This window comes from Papilio polytes, unplaced genomic scaffold (assembly GCF_000836215.1).
Source record: "Papilio polytes unplaced genomic scaffold, Ppol_1.0 DF823912.1, whole genome shotgun sequence".
NCBI classification, from domain to species: domain Eukaryota; kingdom Metazoa; phylum Arthropoda; class Insecta; order Lepidoptera; family Papilionidae; genus Papilio; species Papilio polytes.
Window position 1 is genome coordinate 460783 of NW_013525292.1, and position 20687 is coordinate 481469.

At 35.1% G+C, this 20687-nt stretch overlaps 2 protein-coding genes across 2 annotated transcripts in view; both read left to right on the forward strand.

Annotated features, from left to right (window-relative positions):
• Window positions 1–327, forward strand: part of LOC106102632 (iodotyrosine dehalogenase 1) — an 8168-nt gene extending 7841 nt beyond the window's left edge. Inside the window, exon 5 of the mRNA XM_013282173.1 lies at window positions 1–327. Coding sequence (XP_013137627.1) covers window positions 1–84 — 84 coding nt within the window. The 3' untranslated portion in view covers window positions 85–327.
• A 436-nt stretch (window positions 328–763) lies between these two features.
• The window catches only part of LOC106102731 (cadherin-87A-like), a 30306-nt gene continuing 10382 nt past the window's right edge, over window positions 764–20687 (forward strand). Inside the window, exons 1-11 of the mRNA XM_013282285.1 lie at window positions 764–1102; window positions 14648–14709; window positions 16046–16164; window positions 16698–16784; window positions 16932–17063; window positions 17366–17491; window positions 17775–17909; window positions 18211–18403; window positions 19326–19438; window positions 19905–20102; window positions 20414–20566. Coding sequence (XP_013137739.1) covers window positions 14658–14709; window positions 16046–16164; window positions 16698–16784; window positions 16932–17063; window positions 17366–17491; window positions 17775–17909; window positions 18211–18403; window positions 19326–19438; window positions 19905–20102; window positions 20414–20566 — 1308 coding nt within the window. The 5' untranslated portion in view covers window positions 764–1102; window positions 14648–14657. The remainder of the gene's footprint in view (window positions 1103–14647; window positions 14710–16045; window positions 16165–16697; window positions 16785–16931; window positions 17064–17365; window positions 17492–17774; window positions 17910–18210; window positions 18404–19325; window positions 19439–19904; window positions 20103–20413; window positions 20567–20687) is intronic.

Genomic DNA, 20687 nt, shown 5'->3' on the forward strand with positions numbered 1-20687 from the left:
CTGCCGGTGGGAAAACCACACTCGGAAGCCACCGTTCCAGATATAGCGAGGAAATCTTTAGAAGAAATTATGATCAAAGTTTGAAGACTCTAGTTTTAATTTTATAGCGAATTAGGAATTTTTATATTTAAAGGAATTGCTAGGTCTATGAATTCTTATATTTTAATTTAAATGTAATCTTTGTAATACCAAAAATGCTTAAAAAAACACTGATATGCTCAATTAACTAAAGCCAATTTTGATAACTGCACAAAATCAAAGTAATTGTTGCTTAGATTCAAAAAGTTATATAAAACACAATTTGTATACTTTGAATAATAAAAACTTCAAAAAAAATATGTGAAGTTTTCTTTATGTATTATCAAACCTACTATAAAATTATTTATCATTCGATATTCGAAAAATACTTCAAGCCTTTACCGAGCCTTATAAATTGACCGTACTCATATACAAGAAAACCCTAAATATGCTCACACATGTGGATATGCTAGAAGTAACAGAAAATAGACATTATAAAAGTTTTTCAATAATTTGAAAATTGTGATGAATGAAAATTGAATTAGCGCCATCTAGGATCAAGTAGCATAAATATTTGCACGCGCTACATTCTGAGTAGGTGAAGTAATTTGAATTTTCATCACTAGAGTGCGCTAATAGTTTTCTCAGAAGGTTGACATCGGTGTCTTGGATTTTTGTCTTTTTCTATCTTACGTGTATACCTGTAGGAATGACAAGAATAAACAGTTACCAATTGAATGTAACAAAACGTAAACATGTCAGTTGCGACTGCAATACCACGGTGGCGGGTTATGTGAAGTTAAAATCGAAAAAGTTTTACGCGGTCAACGAGAGTTTGTGCCAATTTTAACTTAACGTCTTTGTTCTTTGTAATTACAATTTGTGAATGAAGTGCGTTGTTCCGTATTCAGTGGTATAATTACTGTGTGGTGATGTATAGAAGTAACTAAGTTAACGGTATTGCTTTGTGAACTTTAGTGGTGTCAGAATTTTGAGACACACCTACAGATGCAAGAAGCCTGTTTTTGTAGCACAGAATCCGGATGCCGAGCCATGTGTGATTTTTAAGTGGTCGCATTACACGGTGAGTGATTGCAATAGTTTTAATTATTCTAATTTATTCTAAAACAATATTACTTATAACACTGTAACCGGTTAAATAAATAAAAAAACTTGTTACGTACAGGTTAGATAATTAAAATAAAACAATGTACTTTTTATTAGTTGGAAATTTTAAATTCATGATTAAAAATTTTGGTGAGAATATTAAAAAAATTGAATTAATATTTTTAAGGTGACTCAATCAAACTAGTCTTTTGATACGAGTCTTTATTTTGACCTTTTAGTTGATATGTAAATGTGTGAATCAGTATTCTTAAGGCATTTATGTTATAGAGAGTGAATAAACGACCTTGTTGGCTTGTTGCATAGCTCCGTTGTCCGTTCTCCGGTTGTCACGAGCGGGATTCTGTCTGAATGACTAACAATTACTTTCAAATATGTACAAATAAACTATTTAAGACAGTTCCGGGAAAGATGAGTTTCTTTACCTGTTCATCTATAAATAGACGTCCACAGTTAACTGTAACCGCGCTTTTATTCACTCTTCCAATGTTAGTTACTAGATGTCTACCGTGACTTGCGGGATTGAACCTTTCTGGAGATCGTAGTAAAATCTAATTCACCTAAACTTTCGCATATATGTACAGTAGAACCTCAATAAGTTAAAGACCAAGGGAAACACAAAATATTTTAAGTAATAGAGGTTTTAAGTTATTAATGGTCTATGTTGTAGTGGTTCTGGGCTCTGTTGGGAAGGGAACATATTATTTTTTGAAGTTATAGAGGTTTTTAAGTTACCGAGGTTTGAGTTATCGAGGTTCTACTACAATATTAGCACGACGTAAAACTATACAAGTCAGATCTTACTTGTTCCTTTCATTGTTCTTAAAATTCAACTTTATTGAAACACGTGTTATTGATACTGATATAAAAAAAAATCCAATAAAATATAAGTTTTGTCAATAAATGGTATAGTGTATACACACGTTTTTCTGCAGTAAAAACCTACGTTTAGAGGACTAACAGCATATTAGTTATGACTGTCACGAAGTTTACGACCGCGTAATACGACAGTTGTCATCAATGATGCTTCTAGATTCCATAGACAACTTTACGGCTGTTACTCCATCTTCCATTATTTATGGTTTAGGAAATAGAATAAGGATGTTTTTATTTTGCTTGTTACGTATTGTCGAAACATTTCTAAATTCATACTTCATACTAATATTATAAATATGAAAGTTTAGATCGATGGATGGATGGATAGATGTTTGTTAGAGTTTCCAGACTAAACGGCTGAACGGATTTCGACGAAATTTGATAGAAATGTAGAGGATAGTCTGGAAGAACACATAGGCTACGACTTTCGTTTATTTTAATTCCACGCGGACAGCCGCGGGCGAAAGTTAGTGGATAATAACGTTACTAGTATCGGAAACGTTAAAATTCAAAGAAAATGATCAATTTCCTGTTTTTGATTATTAAATACAAAATAATAACTTTGTAATGCAAAATTATTCAGAACGCGAACAGCTCATGGCTCTAAAATAGAAAATTATTACACTTTTCCTCAATAAAACCAGTAAATCCTGCAAATTTAACACTCCATAAGACATGACTACGTTATTCTCTAAGCTAAAGTTGTTGGCCCAAGAACCTTAAAGGCATTGTTGTCAATTTTATGGTGAGAACTGATTGTGGTGGAAGTCATGAGCGTCGCAGACATGCATTAAAATTACTGTCTTTAGAGGAAATTACCCCCTTGCTCTCCCTGCGTCAGCCCATGTTAAACATATCATAGTACGACGTTGTATTCCATTGCTCCCGGTGCCATTTTGTATGCTCGTGTTAGTTTGCACTTATACGTCATACGTGTTAATTGACCCTGATAATTATTATGGTACCGTGGGATTTAGAATGGTTGTTTATTCTAATAACGGTGAGGCTTTTGAGTAATTCAAAAGTAAAAAAAATTAAACTACAGTTTTTAACCATTTATTTTCATCTAAGGTGGCCAGTATCATGCTATAGAATTAACCAATCTAAAGAAAAACATGATTCATTGTAGAGGTTTACTTAATATCAACGTAATTTTGTAGAAACGTATAAATAAATCAGAGAAAGTGTGTCAGAGGTTAAGCGCTTGATTTGTAATGCAGGTCCACTAGACCCTATCCTAATACAATTCTGCCCTGTACAATATGGTTTTGAGTTTTAATTTCATATGGCATTTATATGACGTTTTAAGTGTGAAGGAAAACATCGCGAAGCTGCTCGTATTGGCGGAACAATTCTAAGAAGGGCTTGCGTTTGTGGCCTAGTTACTTATAACTTAAGGTAGGCTCCGACCCCAGTTGTATGACCTCATGAAGAATTATAAAGTTTCATAATAATGTTTTAATCTTAGTTACAATCATCAATCACGTATATCCGGTTATATTTGCTAATAGAAACTCAGAAACCTTACTGGGCACTGCACACCGGGTTTTCTCTTTCTACACAAAGCTGCCTACTCCGCAGCAAACGGCGTGAACATATTGTTTGTTTGAAGAAAGCGTTGCGCGATTGTTTGAGACTGGTTTGTGTTTTGACTTTTGTAAGTCACGAGTTTGTAGACAGGATTTAGACATCAGGTTTAAATGCTTAATTACTGGAAGTCTAGAATACATAAAGGGTCCCTTATTTTGGTCTTTACATTTTTAAAATCTATAAAAACTATTAAATAGCAATGCTGATTAAAAAATTACATAGAAATTATTATAGGATTGCTAACAAGATGAAATTAAAAACAGTCCTGGCCGAATACTCAATAAAAAACTCCAAATTCCATTACATATTTGATGTCTGTCAGATTGTTAGAAATGCTTATATGGGTTTCACAGCCATGTTATGCTTTAATAATATATAGTCTTCATTACCTCTTGTGTTTTCTTCCAATTTGCACAAAATAACCTTACCAATATGGCCGTCGTGTCATCGAACTAATGCAACACCCTTATTTTTGACATCCGACTACTATCCGATTATTAACATAACGCTTATATCGTTATTTCAAATTATGACAAATGGTATTGATTTATAGCACAGACTAAATAACCTTCAAGAATACAGAATACATCGAAATAGTTAAAAAGCTAACATTAAGGAAGTGAAGTGTTAATGTAAATAAATAAATTATTGCATTATAAAATATATTCATTTCATGAGAGCCTTGGCTCCTGCACTAGGTTTCCCTGTGCTGCAGGAGCCAATCCATTTCCCCTTTAATAAATATAATAGTTAACAGATAATAGTAAGCTAATAATAAAAGTTTATATAAAGCATAATTGCATTATTTTTAGAATAATACTCCTGCGGTGAACCACGCTGTGTAGAAAGATTTTAATTGCGCTTAGGTCATAACACTTGAGGCAACAGTTCGTTCACATCGCTTTATATTCACGGGAACACAAACTTACCATTCGCGTAGTACAATGCGTACTTTGCTAATTATACAACGGTACTAATGTGCTTTAAACCAGCAATGTATGTCGTGGATTTTTAATTAGTCGTGGAGTGGATTGCTACAAGTTCCTTTACACATTTTCGCAGCTTCTATCGATGTAAATATGACTCAATTCCTTCTTGCTTACGAGTATATTTATATTTTACTAGATTTTGCCCGCGACTGTCCACGTGTAATTAAAAAAATAGTGAGTAGCCTATGTGTTCTTCCCGACTATCTTCTATATCTGTACCAAATTTCATCGAAATCCGTTCACCCGTTTAGGCTACAGACTCTGACAAACATCCATCCATCTAAACTTTCGCATTTAAAATATTAGTAAGATAAGTAGATATTATTAGTTCGGCTTTACACTATAAACAGTCATAGGTTTTTTAAACGATTATATGTACATAGAACAACGTAATTTTCATGCCCATACACGAAACACAATTATCATATAAATGTGTATTCCTTGCTACTTAAAACTAGTAAAAACTTCCTTGTCACGGTTAATGCAAATTGAAGTAGGGGAGAGAGAGGGGTCTGCTGTAGACTGACCCTGTATAAACTAGTTATGAATTATATGTGGGTTTGTAGAAATTGAAGTCATTGTAGTATATCTCAGTAGTTTATATATTTTATTCTCTAAGGGCCCTCCCCAGGTTATTGTAGGATTTTTGGTTGCCATTACTGTCGATACAAAGTACCAACATAACAAGCGAGTGTAAAACAATACATGCAACTCTTACGTAACTGCACTCAGTTTTGTATTTCCAATTTCTTGCTCGCCTCTTACTAGTTACCGCATCTCGCTTAGGGCTGTTACTGCATTCGAGTTAATTGATCAATAAATACGCTTATAAAAGTATTATAAAGAGGACAGATGTATATTTTTGTATGTATTTATAACTCAAAAACTTCTGGACCGATGTCAAACATTCTTTCACCATTAAAAGGCTACGTTATCAGTGAGTAACATAGGATATTATTTTTAATTTCACGCATGCAAAGCCACGAGCAACAGCTAGTAATTAATCTAAAGGAAATGAATGCAATAAGAAAGAGAATAGACGTGTTTACATGCATTTGGGCAATGTGTTTGTCAGTAAAATGTTCATAGCTTACGAGACCAGTCAGTGTAAATCATTGTACCGCCTCTGTTGTATTTGTGTGCCAGTCGCTGTAACAAAAACAAATACCGTATAACTAGATCTACGACAGGTACTGGCCAGCTTATAGTTCGCATTCAAGTTTGCCATCTACTGGCATATTCCTTTACAAATATTATGTTTTTTGTTAATTGTAACAAGTGGCAACCCTAGAATACTGAGCGATTAACTTAACCGGAGGTGATTTGATCGAGTAGTTTATTAACTTTATCATAACGTTACGAGATTGTGCAATGTGAACCATTCATGTTAGCTTTGTTTACTTTTTATATACATTAAGATGGTAAATGAGCAAGTGGCCACCTAAATCCGTCAAAATAGCGAAGCGACCGCTGCCCATAGACATCCGCAATTGCAATGCGTTGCCTACCCTAAATCGACGGAGGAGACGCTCACCAAGAGGATATTTCCCCTTCCTATGCGGCTCCTCTACCTTGAAATCCGCTTTCCCATTCGATTCTTTATAAGAAAAGGGTGGAACGAAAAAGGGACTAAAATTGGGCCTCCAGCACCACACTCATCAGACGAAAAGCTGAATTGCTTCCACTTACTTAACGTGTAGTTTATTAAAGTGATCATTTATTTTACATTAGAGTCTCATTTCCGTAATATGATCAGTTTAATTATAATAAAAAAATAGTTCCTATAAATGAGGAACTTATTTTGCGAGTTTTTAGATAAACTATGCTGTACCTATACTGGTTTAGAGACTAAACAATGCTGTAAAGCGGGTAACCTGAATGCCAGCGAAATCCAACAATAATGAATACAAGAAAAATTAGATTCGATTTCAATTGCAACAAGTGGAGTGTCTATTTACGAATCGGTTTATAAGTCTGTTTGATTTCAGATTATTTTTACATTTTTAGCAGTTAAATAAAAATTCATCATCGAAAATCGAAAAGAGTCTCTCTAAAGTGATTTCATAAATTACTAGCTGTTGCCCGCGACTTCGTCCACGCAATATTATGATAACAAAGTAGCCCGTCTATGTCAGCTACCCTTCAAGGAATGTCCGGTCGAAGCGACCAAGCCGTTTAAGAGATTACCCGGAACAAACGCGGCTTGCGGACAGACAGATAGACAGACAGACAACAAAAAATATCATAAAATATATTACTATTTTCTTCGGATGGTTCGAATTTGCTCAAATTCAACGGGACGTGTCAAATACCCTTGTTAATAAATGCCAGTCAAATAAAAACTTAAATCCTTGGAGTTAAGGTTTTAAATACATTAAACGCTTCCTTTAATGAAACATGAATTTTGGAATTAATAGCATTAACAATGCAAAAGTTACGAGTGTATTACATATTGTATTCGAAAAGAGTCTCAGCTCCATACGTAGACGTATAAAATTGAGTTTTCCCTTTAGTTGCATAACTTATGAATATTTAAATAAATGTTAAATATATTTTACTAGCTGTTCCCGTGCGGCTTCATCCGCATTAAATTATGAAAATTTTATTTCATTGTTTACATTTGTCAAATTGATAATAGCAAATGTAAAACTGATATAACATGACAAACCTTGGCAATATTGCTTCCTTGATGTTGGCAGCAACTTATGGTCTCTTTCCCACATTATGGTTTTTATCCAAAATAATGTTTAATGGTGTTAAAATATGTAGCCTAAAGCATGATGTAAGTGTAGGGCTTTTTATTAAAAAACGAATTATTCAAAAATATACTGTAATAGCTGACATCTTAGGCAACAAAGAACTGTGTGTTTACGCTTTATTATAATAGTATAGATATAGATGAATAAATTACAAGATGAAGTATTACGTTGACAGATTCAGGGAACTGTGTTTTAGAAAGCGGGCATTATGTGAGCAATGCAGTTACTCTACAGAGGTCTATGTATGCCGAATTACATATGCAACAGACTCGCCTGTCTGACGTGATAAATATCTTGTATATTACGACAGGAATAAATTAATTAAACCGAATATAATTAATAGCTTTGCCCGCGACTTCGTCCGCGTGAAAAAGAAATTACCTTTCTGACGGTGAAATATTTTTTAAATCGTCCCAGTAGTTTTTGAGTTATTTCAATACATACAAAAATACAAATCTTTCCTCTTTATAATATTAGTATAGAAGACAGATCGAAAAGAACAACACATACGTAGAATTCCTCGATATACTTGTATTGATCAAACAACCGTTGTTCCCTTGTTAAAACGACATAGTCAACTTCATAACATCCACTTATTAACTGGACTAATATGAGACATCATCGGTCATGGTTCAAGGGCGATGGAGATCGTATTGTGGTCGACCATTATAACTTGACCTGTCATTTAAAGAAACAAATAGGACGGAATACACCGTGAAGTGCAACGGAAACAGTAATTGATTATTAATTATTAAATGACTGTTATTATTATTAATAATTGATTGTTATTAAAGATTATTTTTACAGTGGTAGAGCTTAAAATCTGCGCACGAATGGGCCGGCTCGCCCGGTGTACCACGACCACGCAGTAAACTGGCGTGAAGTGGCAATTCCGCGTTTCGTCTGACGAGTATGGTGCCGAAGGCGTAATTTTAGTCCCTTTGCTTTTGTACCCTTTTCTTAAGAGAAAAGGATGGGAAGGAAAAGTGGATTTGACGGTGCAGGAGACGCATGTCCTCTTTATGTGTCTCCTCCTCCGTCAATGAAGGGTAGGCAACGCATCTGTATTTTCGGATTTTTATGGGCAGCGGTCGCTTTTCATTTCGGTGGATACAGGTGGCTTGCCCGTTTGCCATCTGAAATTATAAAATTCCTTAAAAAATAAAGGAAACTCGCTAAGGGTGCTTATAAGAGTTTCTTTAAGTAGAATATGACAAACTTGCAAGAGTTCTGTGAGGTGACTTGCCTATAAGCATCAATGGATAGGAGGCGAGATACAGAAAAGAGATCTTTTGTCATCTCCCTTGTCAAATCTACCTTAGAAAAGTGTCAAGAGAGCTGGAACTTGGCCTTGATTTTGGGAGTTCGACACTAAAACTTTTACTAGTGCGTATTGAGGCTGATAGAGTAATACAAAGAAATTTAACAAAACATCGTATCTTACAGAATAACGGTTCAATCTGGGTCATTCTTGCAACCCAAATGTACACGTTTAGCGGACATTGAACCTTATTACAATGCAATAAGTGTCGTAGTTTCGCAAATTGATTACATGATAGGAATATATTATCTTGATTTTTTTATTAGAAATTTACTTTAAATTACACATAAGGTCATTTTCGAATATCAAGTTTTGAAAGATCAATTCTAAATAATAAGAAATAATATTATAAATGCGAAAGTTTAGATGGATGGATGGATGGATGGATGGATGGATGGATGTTTGTTAGAGTTTGTAGCCTAAACGGCTGAACGGGTTTCGATGAAATTTGGCATAGATGTAGAGGATAGTCTGGAAGAACACATAGGGTATTTGCACTTGTTTTTTTTTTAATTCCACGCGGGCGAAAGCTACTAAAGCATGTAAATAGTATTGGGAATATTTAAAACTTCATAATACTGAACAGTTTTTTCGGATGTCGTTACAAAAAGTTTTTCTTAGGCCAAAAAAAAATTCTTCCCGTATGAAATCGAAAACTTATCTATACTGAACTAGTAAGAATTGCGCAGAGGTTTAAATTGATTAATTTCACAAGATTAGTTCGTCAAACGACCAATTGGATGACAAAACAAAACACGGGGTCATTTTAAATGCCTCATTAAGGCATTACTAACCATTCATGACCTTTCTAATCATTTTTTTTACTAATGGCAAAATATGTTCTATACATAGTCTGGCCAAACACAGACTTTTTTTTATTTTATTCTAATTCTGCGCGGACGAGGTCGTAGTCAAAAGTTATACTCAATAAAGTTGTTTTTAGACTTCTGGTGTCAATTATGCTTTTACGGGTAAATTTTATCATTATTTTCGGTTAGTTACGCAGATTGCGGTTCCAATATCACATTATGCGTAACTGTCGAGCTAGGGCTGTCACATTACTGTTTTACTTTTTTTGTGAGTTATAATTCTTACGGTTCAAGACTAGGAAGTAGCTTTATGTAGTTTAGGAATCGATTTTCAATGATTTGAAACAAACTTACTTCTTTTGACCTCAAATCTGTTCTGTTCTTAAGTACTATTTTAGTTGTTTTGGTTCCGCCTTCCTTATTTCATTTCCTATTTCATAAGATCTTCTCCTTGTTAGTGCTCCCAACCCTATCGGCGTATTAAAAAAATAATAACTGTAATTTGCTTGGCCTCAATGTATAAACGAATCTAGAATTAACAATACAGCACTGTGAAATCAATAGATAGTTAAAATAAGGTGACAACCCTATCTGTAACGGAGGTAAATTGCTGAGGTCAAATGCAGTACACGGCTGTATGTCGACATTACTTGTGTTTTATTACACTTTACTTTTTTTAAAAGCTATGGATTCTGCCAGATTTTTTTTTTCAATTTTTTCGGATCTATATTATCAACTAGTACAGAGTATACCATGGTGAAATAAGACATTGTATTATTTTTATACAGTTTTAAATATATTTGTATTTAGGTCATTTATTGTACCATAAATTAACGCATTATTTTCCATACGCATTCAGAAAATTTACGGAATCCGAACTGACGAACCGAAAGTAAGTTCATGTCGACACCGGTTAAAAAGACCATAAGTGTAGCCGTTTTTAGCAACGACTGTACAATCATAAACGTTTATAATACTAAATAATAGTTCTAGTGACATAAAAAGTGTGTACAGGAAATCATTGGCTGTCTGGAATGTTGGAAACAGTAAACCAATGACAGAACTGCAGTGAGATGAATAATGCATAGAGCATTACCATGCAATCGTAGATAGAGCGGTTTTTATAAGTCAATACTAAATGTCAAACAGAACGTCATGTTATTGCGAAATCGACTGGTCTATTGTCATTACTGTTATCTGCTTTAAGTATTTTTTAGACAATATTGCCAGTGTAGAGTCTACCCTAAGTTAGGATTGACTAGACAATAGTCAACTACACTGCGGGTCGACTTCACACATATCTTTGAATTTCTTTAGAGATATGTGCAGGTTGCAACATAATGTTTTCCTTCTTTCGAATTAAAAATGTCGCTTCGTAAGCGCCGCTTAAGGTTTGTTACACGTCGAAATTTAAAAGTTTTGGTACATATTTAAATGTTTCAGTATTCGGCCATGAGTAAGAGTAGCCTTTTTAAAGACTACCACGAAAATTTACTAATAAAGCTTGCAATTACATTAAATATTTTAGTAGTATTTACCAAATTCATTAATAATTGTGCGACATATGTAAGAGTAACGAACGTCTCTGCTTACCCAACTGCGGTATCTTGCGTAATGACACTATTGTTACAAATCACTTTGGATTCTGTGCCGCCTGGTATGCCGCTTACAAAATACTTAAACGATTTGTCATAACATTGTCACAGTTATAAACATCAGTTTACAATCTCACTGGGTAATGTGTATTGCAAATTCTTTGTTATAAAATTTCCTCTAACGTCTGTTATCAGGATGTACCAGTAAGTAGGAAGTCCAGATATAATTACTATATCCATTTTCGTCTCTTCTATGTCCCACGGAAATGTCCTTTAACTTATGCAAAGTTTGTAGAAATGAAATTCACAACCTTGATTATGGAATATCCATAAAAGTCGAGTAGTTCGTTAGTGCTAACAAAGTTAAGCGCCATCTATTGATTATCTTACTTCTTACTTATAATGTTATAAATGCGAAAGTTTACATGGATGGATGGATGGATGTTTGTTAGAGTTAGTAGCCTAAACGGATGAACGGATCTCGATGAAATTTGGTACAGATCTCACTTTTGATTTTTTAATTACACGCGGACGGAATCGCGGGCGAAAGCTAGTAATATGCAATTAAAATTGCCAGTACTTTCCTAAAATGCCTATTCAAATAGTTTTTTGAACACGTTTTATTTAAAACAAAATAAACGAACAGCAGTTAGATTTATTCGTTATACAAATAGCTATTCAGGCGTCAAAACTTAGCCCCTATTCATACATAATAAAAACGCATAACCTTTTGTATGGACCAATCAAGTGTAAACACTATTGTTTTATTGTGTAATGAACCGCAATTTATTACGTACCAAAATGTTCCGCACACCTGGCTCGAACGCAATGTGTAACTGGAATGAGTAGTGCGTCTGATTAGTGAACGTTAACCGGTGGTAGTGGCAGGGGCATTTTTGATAATGTAAGTATTAGTTTTGGGAATTTTGTGATCAAATTATCCGTCTCTAGTGAATTTCTATAAATTCTATTCATTCTGATTGTTAAGAACGTTCACTAGACCATTACACATTAGATACTGGTAGTTATTTGATATCAAATAGCAAATTGCCTTTGCGTACTAAATGTATAACAAGAAACCTGAGCTCTCGCCAAAAAGTTGACAATCTCTGGAATCATTTTAAAAGAGATGCCTCGGCCGCGATAATTTTTAAGGTTTTTTAAAGTGTTCTATTACTTATTTGTGCTCGCTTGAACCTTTCTTTACGCAGAAATTCATTTTCTCTCTTATATGCTATGGTAGATTTTGCCTACGCGGAATTTAAAAAAACTAAGTAAGTAACCTTTAAGGCTACGTTCTACATAGTTACCAATTTCAACGAGATTTGTTTAGACGTAGAGATAAGTAGTAACAAACATCCATCCATCCAAACTTTCGCATTTATAGATGACATTATTTTCTATATTATAAAACGTCAATTTCAAACAACTTTACAGTCTATGCGAAATGTATTGAGAGAATGTACGACTCGTTTTAGCTGTCCCCTTGACCGAGTGTCCACAGCCGCTTGCCTCAGCACTTTTAACTTAATGTTTGCATGATCTAAGCATATTCCGATTTACTATCAACCGTGGACACGTTTTGTACTTGATTTCTTATTTCGACCTTGATATTTAGTGTAAAATGAATTATCTTACTTCTTACTAATATTATAAATGCGAAAGTTTAGATGGATGGATGGATGGATAGATGGATGTTTGTTAGCGTTTGTAGCCCAAACGGCTGAACGGATCTCCATGAAATTTGGCACAGGTTTAGAGCATAGTCTGGAAAAACACATAGGCTACTTTTTATCCCTGGAATAATTACGGTTCCCGTGAGATTCATTAATTTAGTTTTTTAATGTTTACTCGATCATTCTGCAACGGTGCAACATATCTTATTGAAATTTGGCACAGATATAAAACAAAGTCTGGAGTACACATGGGATAAGCTTCATCCCCGATGTGGCATATTGAATAATATCTATGTCGGTAGATGTAAATAAACAGTTGTCATTACGCACTCGCACAATGAAGTTTCATTTATCTAATTCCCAAATACTACACCCGAGAAATGTCCGGTCCCCGAGGGATACGTAGCTTTTTGTAATTTTATAGTTTGTATGTTTTCTAATACCACGCGTACGAAGTCGCGGGCAACAGCTCGTAGGTAATAAATAGTCTATCAGATATACGTCAAATATAATCCTTTATCTATACATATAATAAAATTGGATTGTCTGTTTGCTATACTAAAAAAAAAAAATATTTCGGGAAGATGTTTTTGGGTTGCTGATAACGAAAATCACATTCAAAATTGTTTTGTCTGTCTGTCTGCAAGCCGCGTTTGTTCCGGGTAATCTCCGAAACGGCTGGACCTATTTCGACTGGACTTTCACTGTAGCTAGCGGACATAGACTGCTATATTAAAGGCTCCTTTTTATATTTATATTGCGTGGACGAAGTCGCGGGCAACAGCTAGTATTAACATAAAAGCGAAAGTATGGATGTCTAGATGTAACTACGTATCTCTAACGGTATAACGTATCTCAATAAAATTGGTAAAAATATTGAACTTTAGGTAGTTCAGTTATATTAACTTCTTTAAAAGTAGAACATGGTTACCTTTACACCAATCTTGGTCATTCTTGCGAAATACTTTACGAAATATATCAAAGTTTTAACAGCAAAATTGTCAGTCTGTTGCAACATGTCCATTGTCTCACGTCACGATACAATGCTGTGACGGCGTTGTTGGTGTCCAAGGTGTTTCTCATGCTTGACGCTATCTTGATACGATGAGGTCAAACGCACTAACAAAATCTCAAAACTTTGGCTGTTTCATTGAATGAGTTTTAAATGGTTATTTAGGACGGCTTTTAGGCGGCATTAACTGCTGTACAGTCACTTAATGGTTACTTAAAATTTATAGATAAATTCAATATTATAAATTAAGGTAAATCAAATTGTATTTAACAATATTCTATGAATCATTTCCGACTGGTTGTGACCCTGTTTGCGAGTAACAAAGCAATCATTCAATTCAATTTTAACGGTTCCCTGATAGATCTTAAGGTACAAGGTCGGGTCGATTTAGTTAACTCAATTACTGTTGCAATTAGACACAAGTACCTATTCATTTGTACAATATTATTTAATTCCACTGAACCACCTTGATAGGCTAATAAGACCTGGTCACCCCTAATTAGTCTCGAGCCCCTTGTCAACTCATCGAACTGACGATTTGATGTACAATCGGGGAATATGGCAGTCTTCTTAGAAACTACAGTCAACAATTTTGTAGCGTGACGACGCGGAACAATAACCAATAGGACGCAGTTTCAAATTGCTTTAAATTATTATCCTATTTGCGTAACTCACTGCGACCTAGTTGGTGGTTTGTGAGAGAAAAAACTAAGAGAAAACCTGGTTGTAAGGAACAAGGAAATCTTTCTGTAAGTGGAACATCGTGTATTTCCGCGCCTGTACTTATGGTGAAAAGTTGGTATTTCATTTAAGAATATAAATACGGATTACGTGTGTGTATTTGAAACGTTTTTAACAGATTTTTATTTAATTTCAGATCGACGAGTATGGCCCGGTGGCATTGCGTCGTCCTGTTCGCGACGTTATGTTTAAGCAGAGGTAATAACAATATTCACATAATTATTATAATAATGTCTCAATTTAATTTTTTGCTTTATTATTTCTGACGTTCTTCGAGGCACGGATCATTGCAAACATAAATTATTATTGAAACAGTGATCGGTTGTTCAAATGTTTTGGTTTCATAATCCAAAAGCATAATATTTGATAGAGTTAAATTACTGTCTCGTCGGTATAATAACAATGTCAATATGCATGGAATTCATTGTAATAATATGTTTATAAAATAGTCTGAAGTACACAATTTATTCCTTTGTGTTAGTTCCTAATATTATAATTTTGTTTTGCACATAAAAGGTTCAGGAAACTTCCGAGTGTCCTTAATCTTGTCTATTCTACTTTTCGATTTAAAGCCGTATTGATATTAGCATTTATTAGTTAACTAGCTTTCGCCCGCGACTCCGTCCGCGTGGATGTTATAAAAACAGAAGTGAGTAGCCTATATGTTCTTCAAGACTATCCTGTACATCTATACCAAATTTCATCGAAATCTTCAGCCGTCAAAACAAACTCAAACATCCATCCATCCATCTAAACTTTCGTATTTATAATATTAGTAAGATATTCTATTGAAATCCAGTATATATGTATGAATTGTGTAATATAATTGTATATTTCCTTGGTATTCCTCACACAACATATATCATAAAAAATCAATTTCACTGTCCCTATAATGGGTGCGGTCAATATTTTCAAAGTGAAAGCTTAATAAATAATACATGTGCGTACTTGAGTACATATGTACTTACAATGGCGAAGTAATTAGCACTTACCTTTGACTACAGTGTCTTACGTTTCACTTCAGATTTTCTACGAAACCAATACGTTAATTATCTCTTACGGGCTAGACAAACTAGATTTGCAGAAAGGGTCATGTTAAATGTATGTATTTTATTCCAAAACCATATATTCATATACTTTAGTTATACATAATCTACAAACACTTAGCTTATTGCCGCGATTCCTGCGTCGAATTAAATGCCAAATGTTTCTTCCAGACTGTTGTATGTTCATGCAAAATTTCCCCGCGTTCCGATAAGTCGTTCTGGAGATACTTTCTAACAAATATCCATCTATTAAACGTTTTCATTTTTAATATTAGTAATATAAGATTTTTTTTACAAAATAACTGAAGAAATGAAATAGCATAATTGCTGCCATGTATGGAATTTTTTGTTTCTGTTTGCCATATATTTGGTTTGAAGTTTATCTGCTTACATGATTTAATAAACTAATACTAGGTTCAATTTGAATATATTCTGATTTAAATAAAGTATTTCAGTAAAGGATAGATGCCACAATGCTTTGTTTTCAGGATTATCGAACAAGCTGCCGGGGTTCGCGGGAGATGTTGACAACCTAGCGCTGTCAGAGAGCACTGCGGTCGGTCAAATTGTACATACGCTGAATGGAACTGATCCTGAGGGCTTGCCGGTATGTCTTACCTTGTACAGTCGGGGAATCTCGCAGTGTCTCTTAAAAGCTAGTCTCTTGGATGTATGCAGTGACACGATGACGCTAAATGTCTGAACGAAAAATGTTTTTTTTTTGGAAATATAATGTGGCAAACGAGCAAGCGGCCATCTGAATCCACCGAAATGGAGAGCGACCGCTACACATAGACATTCTCAATTTCAAATGCGTTGCCTACCCTTAATTGACGGAGAATACGCACATATAAAGGACATTTCCTCTTCCTATGCGTCTCCTCCATTGTCAAATCCACTTTTCCTTCTCATCCTTTCCTCTTAAGAAAAAGGTGGAAAAGGAAAAGGGGCTAAAATTAGGCCTCCCACACCACATTTACACTGATACCGTATTGCCGTAGTTTGTCTCGTCGCAAGGAATAAGGCATTTATTATAGAACACCGCAGATTTCCGTCACCGTACATAATATAAACAAAAAATCTTTTTACTTCTCATTTGATATGCGATTACAGTAAATTATTTCTCTGTGATATTTTCAGGTGAAATACGATCTTGTTGGTACGAACAAGTTCTCAGTGAATCCGGACACTGGCGATATTACCTTGATACAGCCTTTGGATAGAGAAGTAAGTTAACAATATTTAACAGATAAAAACCTAATAAAAATAATTATGCATTACTAAAATGTTGTGTAGAAAATGTTCCCTAAATATAAACGCAAATAAATCTTCAATTAATTTCCCTTTTTATAAATAATCGTATTTTATTTCCAGAGAGAAGATACAATAAAGTTCCTAGTCTCCGTACAAGACCAAGATCCCGAAGGCGTAAATAACCTGATACACAGTCAGCCTATGACAGTCATCGTCTTGGATGAGAATGACAACCCTCCTACATTTAAAAATGTTAGTATCTGTCAACGAAACAAACCCGTTGGTTGATATCGCTATCACCTAGCCCTGGAGTCTTAATTAAATTATTAATGGCCGGTTTCTCAGTTATTTAACTATTCGTTAGTGTTATTGGTTAAGACATGAAATGCTTTTCAATACGTAACATAAGTTTTATTGCTAAAACTTAGGCCAACCTAACACTAATGATGTAATAATTGAAAAGTTCAAACCCAGCATAAGTAAACTAAATCAAAAGATAATATTCTGCAATCTGCAGTAAACTTAACAAAAAAAAATAATCTTGTTTTTTTCAGAGTCCTTACGAGGTGGATGTAGCAGAAAATGAGGATGTTGGAAAGACGATACTTACCAAAATCGAAGTGGAAGATCGAGATTCAGTAGGAGACAGTCTGGAAGTAGGCTGTGTGCCCAGTGAACAGGTTACACTTCTTATAACTCCATCTATCGGTTAAAATATAAAAAGAAATACGACAATTCCGCCTAGTGGACAAAAATGAAACTAATGTTGAACGCGATACTAGCGCCAATCCCACCGAATAAAACTTTTACGTCTTTCTCTTGTAAAGACTTGATATTTGCCAAGTTCTATCCAACTATAGTTAGCTGCATATATTCTAGTATTATTTTTAAAAATATCACTTGAAATATGTACATTTTAATTTCATTAACTGTTTGTATGTATATGTTGTGTTATGTTGACAGTGGCCGCAAGCATGCGAGGTATTCGAAGTGACGACTCTAAACTCCACTGCCAACCACTACACCGGGGCGCTGGTGCTGAAGAAGAAGCTGAACTACAATGAGAACCAGTTCTATCAGTTCCTGTTGTATGCTACCGTAAGTTAAATTTAACCTAGGTTTCTACTGTTGGAACACAGTTTTGTGTTACGGTAGCAGTTTATTGTTAGTCTGTAATATTTTAAAACTGTATAATCAATATTACTCTGTGCGACATTCCAGGCTACGCTGAACAAGTCTGTAATATTCTAGGATATTATACTAAACGTAACTCTATGTTACATTCCAGAACGATACACTGATCGTTATTCCATGTTACATTCCAAAATAGAACACTGAACATTATTCCATGGTACATTCCAGAGTAGAACACTGAACGTTATCCCATGTTACCTTCCAGGACGGCACACTGAACTCCTCGGCGCAGGTGGAGGTGAAGGTGGCGGACGTGCAGGACTCGCCGCCGGTGTTCAGCGGCGCGCTGAGCGGCGCGCTGGCGGAGGACGCGCCGGTCGGCACCGCGGTGCTGACGGTGCGAGCGCGCGACGCCGACCGCGCGCAACCGCGGGACGTCAAACTGGACCTTATCACTAGTATGTTTTTTTTTAACAGGCATCCCTATGACTCCCTCTCGTACCCCTGACATGTTGGGATAAGGGATTTTGGGTACCATGAAAATTTTTACCTAATATCACAAATTACTATCTAAAAATACAAATTTACTATCCTATTATCACAGCTTTCAAATGCTAAGACACCTTGATACCTTAGATACCTTGTTTCAACTAATAAAAAGTGACAGCTCACTAGCGCCCTCTGTTTAAGACTGTCACAAGCCCTTCGTTGTATCAGCTGACTTGTAAGAGCGCACACCGTTGTCTAAACTATCTCATAACTCTTTACTCTCGCTTTGATTCCTATGACCTTATATGGAGGTACACTCATTTTTAGTTGTGCAACTAAACAGTTGAATTTTGTGTAAAACAATCGACAATCGCACAACAGTTGTGCGATAGTTTAGTCAAAGGTGTGCGCGCTGTAAAAACAAGTGAACACAAAAGTGTAATTTTATTTTCCTAAGTAGGTTTTAATTTTTCCGACATATCTAATTGCAATAGTAGTGCCACACTCACCGAGCTAGATATCTTTGACTATACGTTGGATATTTTATTATTATACTAGCTTGAGCCCGCGACTCCGTCCGCGTGGAATTTATAAAAACAAAAGCAAGTACCCTATGTGTTCTTCCAGACTATCCTCAACATCTATGCCAAATTTCATTGAGATCCCTTCAGCCGTTTAGGCTACAAACTCTAACACACATCCATCCATACATCCATCCATCTAAACTTTCGCATTTATAATATTAGTAAGATTGCAATGTGATGCGATAGAATTTTTTTTATTATGTTTATAATATTGACTTTCGTGGATATTAATAGAATTTTATATAATTCATAATATCAATAATGCGATTTAGTGTGCATAGTGGATTTAATATCGTAATTACTTCAGATCCTCTGGATTTCTTCTGGCTGGACAGCAGCACGGGCGAGCTGAAGACTGCCAGGCCACTGGACAGAGAGGCACTTGATGATCCTAACTCACCTTTAAACCTTACTGTTCGGGTAAGTCCTATTTACTTAACCAATTCTTCAATTAGCAAACGTTTGTGAATCACAATCAAATATGCCTAATTAAAAAAAAAACATCAATCGCACAGTAATTTATTTCAATAGAATATTTTAGATACTACATAACTGGGTACTCGACTAAATGACTAGCCCAGTAATAGGCATTAAGAACGCATTATACAGGATTGTTTTGTTAATTACTAATAAATTATATCAAACTAGTTGTTGATCGCGACTTCGTCTGCATGAAATTAAAATATAATAAAAACAGTCTATGTAGCACTGATAACGTAGCTTTTTAATTGTGAAAGAATTTTTGAAATTGGCATAGTAGTTGTAAAACCAAAAATACAAATCGTTCCTTCTTTAGTTTTACTATAGATAAAAAAATCAAATCCTTTTTCTGTAAAAGGTCACCCTGTATATCCTTGAAAATAATAATGAATAAAAAAAATTGCAGGCAACAGAGTTGATTAATGGTATCCCGGCGGTGAGTAACATAACATCGTCAGTGGCGACGGTGACGGTGACCATCCGCGACGTGAACGACGAGCCGCCGCGCTTCAGCCGCCGCGAGTACCACGTCGACGTGCCGGAGAGCCTGCCGGTGGGAACACCGCTGCCGCACCTCGACATGGTGGTCACCGATACTGATCTTGTAAGCTCATAAACAATTAATTTGTGTCCTAGACTATGTTCTATGACTGCCACTTTTAATAAGATCTGTTAAGCTATTCTGGAAATACGTAGTAACATAAATTTATCTAAATTTTCGCATTTATTAAGCAAGATTTGATAGACGTAATCGATTATTTGTTACTGTGGGAGATATTAGTATTGATTTCGCATTTTGATAGAAAATGAATTCTTAATGGTAAAAAACTGGTAAAACAGTTCACAAATGTTTTTGTGAACTGTAAAATGCTAAGTATAACTTTTAAATATTATGATTAAAAATGATTTTTCCAGGGTTCAAATTCCGTGTTCTCTCTGCGTCTGTCGGACGAGATGGGCGCTTTTGTTGTGGAGCCCGCGATCGCCACGGGGAGCGCCACCGTCACCCTAAGACTGAATACTAGCCTCGACTACGAGGACCCCAACCAGAGGAAGTTTATACTAGAGGTTAGTACAATTAAATGGTATAATGACGCCCAAAAAATAAAGTTTTCATGTTCAGTGTTTTGACATATAAAAAGAAAATATTATATTCGTATTGAAGCTACTCATCAATAGATGGTGCTGT